The 11,644-nt window shown below is 56.9% G+C and overlaps 1 protein-coding gene across 1 annotated transcript in view; it reads right to left on the reverse strand.

The window, feature by feature from the left end:
- Positions 1 to 1,158: 1,158 nt before the first annotated feature.
- LOC103189375 (mediator of RNA polymerase II transcription subunit 12) overlaps positions 1,159 to 11,644 on the reverse strand; it is a 41,175-nt gene continuing 30,689 nt past the window's right edge. Inside the window, 9 exon segments of the mRNA XM_042340588.1 lie at positions 1,159 to 1,549; positions 1,824 to 1,905; positions 2,374 to 2,589; positions 3,203 to 3,344; positions 4,333 to 4,565; positions 5,095 to 5,172; positions 5,863 to 6,053; positions 6,447 to 6,596; positions 8,046 to 8,394. Of these exon segments, the coding sequence (XP_042196522.1) occupies positions 1,512 to 1,549; positions 1,824 to 1,905; positions 2,374 to 2,589; positions 3,203 to 3,344; positions 4,333 to 4,565; positions 5,095 to 5,172; positions 5,863 to 6,053; positions 6,447 to 6,596; positions 8,046 to 8,394 (1,479 nt within the window). The 3' untranslated portion in view covers positions 1,159 to 1,511.

Below are 11,644 nucleotides of genomic sequence, written 5' to 3' on the forward strand. Positions count from 1 at the left end.
TCAGCAACATAAGCACGAAGTTTAGAAGTATCACAACCCAATTCTCCAGTGTGCGTGTTTAAGACATAATTTGTGTGTAGTCTGATGTGTGATATGGGTGCAGTGTTTACTGTGTGCAGTGTAATGTACGTGTGTAGTTTATGTAGCACCTTCACATCAGGAGGACGTCTCAGAGCGAGTGACACTGCATTTCCATGCTCTGCTGTGGAATCCTCACACAGAATGGTCTGTGACTTTGTAATGGAATGTGTGAAACTCTAATGTAAAGCTATTTGCAGCACATCTTACAGTAAATATTGAAACGACCAGTTCCTCGTGTAATTTCCTCTTGTACCTACATTTCACACAACGGGTGCAGGTTTCTGGGGTGGGGGGGGAGCAGTGAGACTTTAAACCCAGGTCCCAATCAGCCAACATCCACTTGTCTCCAGGTGTGACTGCAGATCACAGAATGTGTAGCGCTGAATATTGAACATCTTAAACCAGAGAATATTCCCCAAACCCAGCCAGGATTGTACTGTATGCTCCATCTCTGTACTCCTCATGTTCCAGGACGTGTCTGTTACGCACTGTGAGTCCTGCAAACTCATCATCAACAGCTGAAGCATTGCTGGCAGAGAATTAATGCAGGAGGCTGTACTGGGAGGTTAAGGACTGTACAGAGATCACAGCACAGAGGGCCGTGTGTGTGTGTGCGTGCAGAAATCACGGCACACAGGGCCGTGTGTGTGTGTGTGTGTCCAGAGAGATAACAATACAGAGGGCTGTGTGTGTTCGCGCAGAGATCATAGCACAGAGAATTCTGTACCAAATCCCCAAACAATCCTCAAGAACTGTTCTCACAATTCCCGAAGATGTGATTGAGGGGCTTAACGCTGTTTTCACTTTGTGTCTATTCTTCCCAACGATTGATCAAATCCAACCGTGTTGTCCATCCAATCACTTCCGGACACAGCGCACGGCCACACACCACAGACTGGGTGGGTAGGGTGGGGGGGGCGGAAGGAGCATCAAGGGGAAGAAAGGAGAGGAGATCGACATATCCAGATTGAGAAATGTCAGATGCTTTGATTGCTTCAGGTTTAATTAACAAAAATGTCTTATTTTACGGAAGCAACAAGGTGAAAACGGATCTGGAAATAATTAAAAATAAACACATTTATAGAGTGCTTTTTATGTATATATATATATACAGGGCTCTATATTACAGCTCTGCTCCAGTCAGCGGAGGACTCACAATGCTGATGGCTGGGGTGGGGCTGTGTGTGTCCATGGAGCAGAGGACGGGGAGAGCAGGAGAGCAGGAGACAATTCAATAAGTAAGGTGCTGGTACCTCTCCCAGCTTCCCAGCACTCGTCAGAGACACACAAACTGTCCACTGAGCACATCCATCAGTCTGACGCACTAACTCAGTACATTGTTATGTAGCCCTCGGTGGTGGAGTGAGCCCAGAGGCTGTCCTCGCTGTGTGTGTGGGGAGCACAGCTATCTCCTCCCCCAGGTCCCAGCGTTAAAAGTAGCTGTTGCTGTTCTGTTGTGGTTGTGAATCTGCAGAAGGAAGAGACAGGTTAAACAGAATTCTGTAGCTTGGGGTGCTATGCTGTGTAGCGCCGTGCTGTGCCGTGTTGTGCCGTGTAGCGCCGTGCTGTGTTGTGCCGGGCCATGTTGTGCTGTGTTGTGCCGGGCCATGTTGTGCCATGTTGTGTTGTGCTGTCCTAGTAATTGGCATTACATCCCAGAACCAATAGTAACACAGCTCAGTGACTCCATCTTCACATACACACAGAGACACATACACGCACCCACAGGCACACAGACTTACTGGAGAGCTGTTGCTGTAGCTGGCGCACCAATGCTGCTGTCTGCTGTTGCTGCTGTGTTTGTTGCATTCCTTGTCGCTGGAACTGAAACGTGGAACCAATGGTTTTCATTCTGTTGCCAACTGCTGGCTAACCCCTCCCCGGCTAATGCTTCCCGTCGCTAACCCCTCCCCGGCTAATGCTTCCCGTCACTAACCCCTCCCCTAACGCCCCCTCCCCCCACCCCATTAACCCGTTTTGGGTTTGGAAATAAAGCCACAGATGGGACCTTTGGGTGCCCAATGGGGTTTGGGAGACCCACTGGGTCTGGCCTCCTCCTTGTTCCCCGAGTTTCTTTTCGACTGTGCCTTTGGTCACCTTCCCCCCCCATGGCTCCTCCCCCTCCCCCTGGCTTGGCCCCGGGATCCGTTACTGTAAAGCGCTCTGAGACGCCGTCCGGCGTGGAGGGCACTATATAAATCCAAGTTGTTGTTGTTGTAGTGACTGCCAACCATCACACACACCTCCCTGTGCAAGGTGATGGGGAGCCCAGTATGGGGCAGTATAGCTTACCATGGCCTGCTGAGGGGGGATGGCCTGCATCCCCAGAGCCTGTGGTTGGGGCTGAGCCTGTTGTTGCTGCTGCTGTTGTTGTTGCTGCTGCTGCTGTTGTTGTTGCTGCTGCTGCTGTTGTTGTTGCTGCTGCTGCTGTTGTTGTTGTTGCTGCTGCTGCTGTTGTTGCTGCTGCTGTTGCTGCTGCTGTTGTTGTTGCTGCTGCTGTTGTTGCTGCTGGAATGAGAAATTGACCCATTGACAACTCACAATAGTCTTGCCAGCCCCAGGTAGAGGCTTTGCTCTCGAGCCCACTGCAGGCAGCTCCAGCTGTGATCGAGCAGCATCACCTGGGCCTGTGCTCCTGGTCAGGAACCTGGCTATGACGTCACCCACTCCCTCACTGCTGTCCTCTGCACAGCCTCTAGGACCCGGGACCCCTGGATCTCAGGGACCAGAACTGTGTGCCATATCCAGGTGTGGCCTGACCAGATCACTGTACACCTGAAGTAGTCCTTTGGTGATCTCAACTTGACCTGATTGGACCTGAATTTAGCCCAGGATATCTTTTGCCTTGTTTATTGTTTCGCCCACAAAATATAGTCAACTCATTTTACAGTATATTCTGTGAAGCGGTTTGAGACGTCTTGAAGACGTAATAAGGAGCTGTGTCAAATGTGAGGATTATTATTATTACTGCTTCACACTTTGTGACATAGTGAGAATGAGTCAACTGCCCCCAAAATCTGTCTCGACAAGTTCTATCCCATCTATTACATGGTCTCCTTCTCGCTCCTCGAGACATGGCTCAGGGCAGCCTGACGGAGACACTCCTCATGCAGCGACTTACTCTGAGCAACTGCTGCTGCTGTCGCAGATACTGGTGTTCCTGTGTCAGTTGGCTTGGCCTCATGGCCTGGTGCACATTCTGGGGGTTCATGTGACTAATGCCCGGCATCATGGGGCCCTGTTGCATAGGCTGGTGGGACAGTCTGCAAGAGAGAGGAGACACCGTCACAGCAATAGCCGTGGCTCAGGTTAGCTCAATGTCATGTTTAACTCAAAACATATCCAAGTGCAGCAGAACCTCACTAATCCGATCACTCAAGTGACTGGGCAAAAGTGACCTACTTAGTGAGGTGACTTGATCACTGAAACAGGTCGGATGATTCAAGGTCACCTATGTAATGTTAAGGGCATTGGTAATGGGTGAGGGTGGGGGGGGGGGTGATGAACATTTAACAACCATACTTTGCAATCTCATTAAAATAAAAGCTTTTGTCACATTTAAAACAAAAGCTTCCATGTATTCCTTTTATGTATCCAACTGATGTTCTGCCAGTGCCATAGATCACAGTTGACTGTTGCTATGACTGTTTTTGATTGAGTCCAATCTCTCACGTAAGGACAACGCCTTCCGTTGTGACATGTTTACAGCACTTACCAAGCATTGTGGCAGGAGCTCAGGTTAGGCTGCAGGCACCGGGCAAAGTCGATTTCCTCCCCGCACCGCGCATGTGCGACCGGAGCCCACTCTGCCCACAGTAGCAACGTCAACGAAACAGCACAAGTAGCCCGTGTCCTAGCGCACTGCGTACAGATTAGTAGCAGCGGGGATAGGGGGGTGGGTTGTACTGCGTTTGAAGCAGAGGAGGGCCCTGTAGCGGGCCAACGACCATTGTCCTGAATAGTGAGGTGCCTGGTTTACTGAAGCAGACAGACAGCCTGTCGTTCAACATCGACAATGAAAGAGACTGTGAAAATGTGCCCACAATTGTGAGGTGGATGGAATACTGAGGTGACTGAAAACCGTGTTTCTACTGTACTCCACAGTAATCCCCGTCACAATGACTGTCTGTGTGCTCAGGCAAACATGTATCGCAGCACAGCCCCACAACCAGCCACACGTGTGCTGTGTGCTCAGTCTGGTGTATGTGTGTTCTCCATGGCGTGTGTGTAGCTAGTACATGTGTGACTCACCTCTGTGTGTTCTGCATGGCGTGTGTGTAGGCTGGCGCATGCTGGTGCACGTATCCACTGGGTCTCTGCTGGAGCTGCCGGACCTGATCGATCACCACGGGGTTGTTGGCGGGGAGGCTGCCCTGGTACGGCTGGTTGGAATAAGCAGGAGGAACCATGCTGTTGGCCTGAGGGGGGTGTGGCTGCATCCCCCCCATGTGAGAGCCATAGGTAGTATATCCCTGGGAAAGATTCTAAAAGACAAAAGTATCAGATCATTAAACGCGTGTCAGTGGAGTCCTGTAGCACAGGGGTTAGAGCACTCACCTCGCAAGAGAGAGGGCTTCGGTTTGATTCCCGGACAGGACAAAACATTGGTCAAGTTTCCTTACTCCACAGGTCTCTGTTTTCCAGGAGTCAGTAGGAACCCAGTTGCTAAAGTTGATTGGCGGATCGCTTTCCGGGGGTAATAATCCCTCAAAAAAAATGTGGTCCCTCAATCCAAAGCTGTTTGTGGGGACATAGCTGTGGGCAATTGGCTGCTGCATTTCGCCCACAAACATAGTCACTACACTTTACAGTGTATTCTGTGAAGCGCTTTGAGACGTCTCGAAGACGTGATAAGGCTCTATATCAAAGGCAAGGGTTATCATTATTATAGATATAACTGTGCAGCCTGATGCTGGTATAGACGGTTATGGTCTTTCAGTGTAACACGTCAGCAATGAGAATCCCCAGCAGACAGGAGTCTGTGAGGAGGGAGCAGGGCTGGACCTGACTGACCTGAGATTGGGCCATGGAGCTGTACTGCTGGGCTGGGTTTGCCTGTCGCACCTGCTGTGCGTACATCCCACTGGCATTCTAGGAGAGACAAGGAGAGATGTTCAGGCAACACCAACTGCCTGAGCAGCGAAACACAAAACTGGATCCACAAACAACTTACCTCTACACAGTGTGTTCTCTGGGAAACTGTGCCATGGTCCCCGCACTCCATGTACACTCAGCCCCACCCACACGCTCCCATCCTCCACTGCCACTCCCCCCTCACCCCACCCTGTGACTCAGGCCCGACCCCTCACTGGCTCTATCCTTTATTCTCGGCCCCGCCGTCCCCAGCCTGGCACAGCGGGCATTCCCTCCCCAGTCTGGCACAGCGGGCATTCCCTCTCCAGTCTGGCACAGCGGGCACCCACTCCCCAGTCTGGCACAGCGGGCATTCCCTCCCCAGTCTGGCACAGCGGGCACCCACTCCCCAGTCTGGCACAGCGGGCACCCACTCCCCAGCCTGGCACAGCGGGCACCCACTCCCCAGTCTGGCACAGCGGGCACCCACTCCCCAGTCTGGCACAGCGGGTACCCACTCCCCAGTCTGGCACAGCAGGCACCCACTCCCCAGCCTGGCACAGCGCAGAACAATGCGGGCACTCATTTACCAGCCTGGCACAGTGCAGTGCAGGCACTCACTCAATAGCCTGGCCCAGCACAGCATGGCCCAGCACAGCATGGAGAAGGGCACTCCCCAGCCTAGCACAGCGCAGCGCGGGCACTCACCAGCCTGGCGTGTAGTTGGTGTCGGAGGGCTTGTTGCCCCTGGGGGATGGATGGCTGGGGCTTGTACTGGGGCAGCTTGTAGTGCGAGGGGTCCAGCATCGGGGGCGTGGCTGTGTAGGGTGGGCGTGTCTGGATGATTTTGAAGGAGGGTCTGACTGTGCGATAGGGGATGGTGTCTAACCGGGGCCCGCCTACAGCAAACACAACAGTTACTACACATCCTGCAGTCAAGCCCACGACAACTATACTGGGCTCCCCATCAAACTGGGGGCAGCTCCAAATACACCGACATTGGGGTGGCGCCTGACCTGCCCCCCCACCCCCATCCTGCCATGCCCACACTTCCCACCCCTCCCCTCCACAGCCACTCAGCAGGCAGCAATGCACAGTGCTGTGTGGGCTTACACACCCAAGCCTGGCCACAGCAGATACAGGGCAATGTCAGGAACATGCGGAGGGAGTCACACTGAGAGCACAGGCTGGAGACAGAGAGTAAAGCCAGTGCGTGTGTATGTGGTGTGTAGTGTGCGCGTGCGTGACAGTGAAGTGTGACAGTGCCCAGGGCGGGGAGGCTGGGGGCTTACCTGCGGGCAGAGGCTGGTTCTGTGCGTAGATGCCCACACTGCCTTGGTAAGGCAGACGGCCGTATAGGTTGCTGGGCGGGTGTGATAGGAGATCAGCTGGTACCCCCCCACCATAGGGCGGCATCCTGTGCCCCCAGCCCCAAGATCCAGCTGTGAGGAGAGAGAAAGCAGGCTTAGTGCCTGATCAGTACAAGGGGTGGGGGGGAAAGTGTGTACAGGGGTGTGTGTATGTGGGGGGAGGGGGGTACGTGCTAGTGCGTGCGCGCAGGGGGGTGTCGCAGGAGAGAGTGTGTGTGTGTGTGTGTGTGTGTGGGGGGGGGGGGCCTACAGAGGGGGGGGGGCAGTGTGTGTAAAATGGGGCAGTGTATGTGTATGAGGGGGAGAGTGTATATAATGTGATCCAGAGTATGTGTGTAAGGGGGGGCAGTGCGCGTGTGTGTAAGGGGGGGCAGTGCGCGTGTGTGTAAGGGGGGGCAGTGCGCGTGTGTGTAAGGGGGGGCAGTGCGCGTGTGTGTAAGGGGGGGCAGTGCGCGTGTGTGTAAGGGGGGGCAGTGCGCGTGTGTGTAAGGGGGGGCAGTGCGCGTGTGTGTAAGGGGGGGCAGTGCGCGTGTGTGTAAGGGGGGGCAGTGCGCGTGTGTGTAAGGGGGGGCAGTGCGCGTGTGTGTAAGGGGGGGCAGTGCGCGTGTGTGTAAGGGGGGCAGTGCGCGTGTGTGTAAGGGGGGGCAGTGCGCGTGTGTGTAAGGGGGGCAGTGCGCGTGTGTGTAAGGGGGGCAGTGCGCGTGTGTGTAAGGGGGGCAGTGCGCGTGTGTGTAAGGGGGGGCAGTGCGCGTGTGTGTAAGGGGGGGCAGTGCGCGTGTGTGTAAGGGGGGCAGTGCGCGTGTGTGTAAGGGGGGCAGTGCGCGTGTGTGTAAGGGGGGCAGTGCGCGTGTGTGTAAGGGGGGCAGCGCGCGCGTGAGGGGGGGCAGCGCGCGCGTGAGGGGGGCAGCGCGCGCGTGAGGGGGGCAGCGCGCGCGTGAGGGGCGGCAGCGCGCGCGTGAGGGGCGGCAGCGCGCGCGTGAGGGGCGGCAGCGCGCGCGTGAGGGGCGGCAGCGCGCGCGTGAGGGGCGGCAGCGCGCGCGTGAGGGGGGCAGCGCGCGCGTGAGGGGGGCAGCGCGCGCGTGAGGGGGGCAAGCGCGCGCGTGAGGGGGGCAGCGCGCGCGTGAGGGGGGGCAGCGCGCGCGTGAGGGGGGCAGCGCGCGCGTGAGGGGGGCAGCGCGCGCGTGAGGGGGGGCAGCGCGCGCGTGAGGGGGGGCAGCGCGCGCGTGGAGGGGGGCAGCGCGCGCGTGAGGGGGGGCAGCGCGCGCGTGAGGGGGCAGCGCGCGCGTGAGGGGGGGCAGCGCGCGCGTGAGGGGGGGCAGCGCGCGCGTGAGGGGGGCAGCGCGCGCGTGAGGGGGGCAGCGCGCGTGTGAGGGGGGCAGCGCGCGTGTGAGGGGGGGCAGCGCGCGTGTGAGGGGGGCAGCGCGCGTGTCAGGGGGGGCAGCGCGCGTGTCAGGGGGGGCAGCGCGCGTGTAAGGGGGGGCAGCGCGCGTGTAAGGGGGTAGGGTCTCACCTCGGCTTTACTGGACGCTGGCCGTTTTTTCCTAGTTGTGTTTTTTTTCTTCTTCTCCTCGGTGGGGTTGGGTTTCTCTGGTTTGGGGGGCTCCACGGCAGTTTTCTCGGGCTCGGGGGGAGCCGGGGCTGGGGGCTCCTCCTCCTCGGGGGGCAGGGGCAAGGGTTCCAGATAGTAGCTGCGAGGTTTGGGCTTGAGGTGCGTGTGGTACAGCAGCAGCCGGTGCTGATCCTCAAACTTGGTGACCTTGCGGTCGACACGGACCGTCCCAAACCAGCCCCAGGACAGGGGGGCCGAGTGCTTCATCCCCTCAAACACGTCCCACGGGGAGATCTTCTGCTTCGTGGACACCTGCAGCCCCTAAACCAGCGAGAACACAGCCAGCGTCAATGGCAATAGTGACACCAGCAGCAGCTGCCCATAGTGCCAACCCTGCCTAACATCTGGGCAGGAGCGTCTGCCGCGCTCTTCCTCCCCATCCAACTTGCTTCCACGTAACCCACTCGCCTGATGATGACACTGGCATGTTTAAAACCACCCCACCTGGCACCAGCAGCCTGGCACCACCAACAGCTTGGCACCGACACCAACAGAACTTGCCTCCTTTTTGAAGTATGGAATCGAAGCCGGCGATCTTGTTGCCTTTGGTGTCGATGAGGGAACCCTGGGGCTCACAGGTGATGACGTCCCGGGTCTGCTTGGGCAACGGCAAAACTGACGCACTTTCTCCAGACTCTCGGACTGACGGTCCCAAGCTCCTTCTGTGGCCGCAGGGCACAATCATCAATTTGCGGCAGAGAAGACACGGGCAAGAGAGGAGCCATTCCATCCGCCATACTCACACATTGCCCACCCACCCCCCAACACACCACACGCTGCCCCCCACACACAACGCTGCCCCCCCCACACACACACTCCCCGCCACACACACGCACTCCCCCACACACACACACCACCCACCCACACAACACAGCCCCACCCACCCACAGCCTCCCACCCGCCCCCCACCTGCACACCGCTCCCATACACACTGTGCCTGTGTGGGGAGGGGACAAACACAGGAGACAGCACAACCCCCTTGCCCGCACCCATTATAAACTAGCCGCCCACAGGCCGGGCTCTGGTGAGCAGTAAATCTCCTCAGTACGAGGCACACTTTACCCTCAGCTTTTCACCAGGTTCATGTAGGCTCGTTTGTTCTCCTCCATGCTGCCCTGCGAGATGCTGGGACATGTCCGCAGCCAGGGTCCCGTTCACTAGCACACTCAGCATGTCCAGCACCGTGTGAACAGCTCGCTGTGAGAGTAACAACCAGTGAGCAGCTCTCAGTCATCAGCACAGCACCCACAGCATCCCACCTCATCCCAGCCCACCTCTGCCATCCCACACCACCCAGCCCCCATCACAGCCCAGCCCCACCTCCCCTACCCTGGCCTCCCTGTCCCACATACACCTGTCTCACCACCCGTCCCTCGACATTCTGTACCTCAGAGTAAGATCAGTAATGGCGGCTGCGTACTTGTTGGAATGCATGTCCACTGTCCCGCTGCTGATAATGTCCAGGAGGAGCACGGCCCACTCGGTGGTCCCCTGTGTGCTGCGCTGCACCGTGTCAAACATCCCCCCCACCTGAGGAGGCAGAGCACAGCAGGTTAATGACAGTCACTGGAGGTTAGAGTAGAAAGCTCCAGCAGGGGAGCCAGCACCAGCACAGACACCATGACCTAGCAGCCACTTGCTCGCTCTCCAGCCAGTCAAGTAGCTGTTGCTGGGACTCTAAGCTATGAATGTGCTGCAGGGACCTGGAACCCTGGGCAGAAGTGATTGTCCTTCTCTTCCAACTCACAAGTTTGCGAAAATCCTGGGCTGGAAGCAAGCAGTGAACTGTAAACGAGAGCCAGTGTAGCATCTGGAATTCATTAGCAATAGAAAAGTTGGAAGGATTTAAAGGATCAGCCTCACTCCCTCGCTTGGCTTTGAACTGGAACATGTTTTGTGCTCTGCTTGGTACCAATGTGCTGGACACGTGCGGAAAGGGAAATCACATCAGGCCCTGTCCGGCCTCCTCCAGGGTCACAGCCAGACTCTGCACAGCCGCCTTCCTGATAAATCACACGCAGGAGGCAAGGGGAAGCTGCACGAGAATAAGGGCAAAACCAGCCACTTACTGGCCCGCCGATCACTGACTGTGCTTTCTGTGCTTCTCTCCTCTCTTTCTGCCTAGAGCTGAACCTGGGAGGCCCGAGCTTAGTCTCCAGCAATAGATACAAAAATTATGCCAAAAACAAAGTGGACAAATCAAACAGCGAGAAATCGCAGGGACCCCCACGATAGACTATATCTCACACCCCCCCACCAGCAGCCCCCCCACCCCGGCAGGACATTTCTCCCCCCGTGTGTGGGGCAGCTCCATACCGTTTCCCCGCTTACCAGATTCAAGCGCAGCTTCAGGGCTTCGTGCATCATCTGCTTGGCCTTACAGTCGTCCTGGTACTGATCTTCCCGCCAGTTGGTTACAATCTGAGTTGAAGGGACACCGAGATTAAAGAGGGTTTGGGACCCCCACCCCGCTCAGCCTTGCTGTGGACCAGAGTGACATCAGGACATACACCGCCCCCCCGCCCCTCGGTATCACACGCTGTATGTTACCTGCTGAACCTGGCTGTACAACGATGTCAGGAGTCCCTCTCGCTGCTCGTCCTGCCCCTTCAGACACGTCAGCACCAGGGAGAGGAAGGGCTGCTGGCTCAGCAGGGACATGCTGTCAGGGACAGGCGAGAAAATGAGTTGCAAACCCTCCAATGTGTGCTACGTAAAAGCTTTTCTGTATTAAACAGAACAGACGTGATTGCCTAGTCTCTGCGGGCTTCCTGCTGCAGGTCGTCCTCCACCCCCGGCCTGCACTGGGGGCAGCGTCAGGGACTGAGCCTGAGCCAGTGACTGAACGACTGCAAGCAGCGGATGCTGGGAGGAGCTGACCGTTACTCCACCTCTTCTGTTTCTGACGGTCTCGCTCCTTCCGCGAGGATGAGCCCAGGTGTTGCCCCTTCTCCAGCTCCTCTCCGGCGGCTTTCAGCACGTGGCCCTGCACTGAGGTGGGCAGCTTAGCGATCAGTGGGGCCACCAGCCACACACCGGACCTCTCCGACGAGCTGCCGAGAGACAAGCAGTGATTGCCGTACGGCAGTGAAGTAGGTCACTGCACACTGTGTGTGTGTGCACATGGGTGTGTGTGTGCACGTGTGCGTGCACCTAAACCAAATCCAACATGTGAGGGTGTATATTTTACAGAGCGACCAATGTGCCAGACCTGAGGTCAAATCCTGTGGCTGCTGGAAGTTATACTTGCTGTGGCTATGGCTGTCTATTTGTGTGTCTGTCTGGCCACACCCGCCTTGTGAGGTTTCTGGTGCTGGATATTTTCCAAGAGAGCGCTTGTGGCTGATCACCTCGCCAGCCCACACCTCCCTCGGCTTGATCTGACGTCAGCCTGGAACCCGGAAGCAGCATCGATGGCCATTTAACCTCAGGGACCATTAACAACGGGGTTGACAGCGGGATGTAATGATATGGAGCACATTATTGGGGTCGTCCTGTTTGATCACGTCTC

This window comes from Callorhinchus milii, unplaced genomic scaffold (genome assembly GCF_018977255.1).
Source record: "Callorhinchus milii isolate IMCB2004 unplaced genomic scaffold, IMCB_Cmil_1.0 Scaffold15, whole genome shotgun sequence".
NCBI lineage: Eukaryota > Metazoa > Chordata > Chondrichthyes > Chimaeriformes > Callorhinchidae > Callorhinchus > Callorhinchus milii.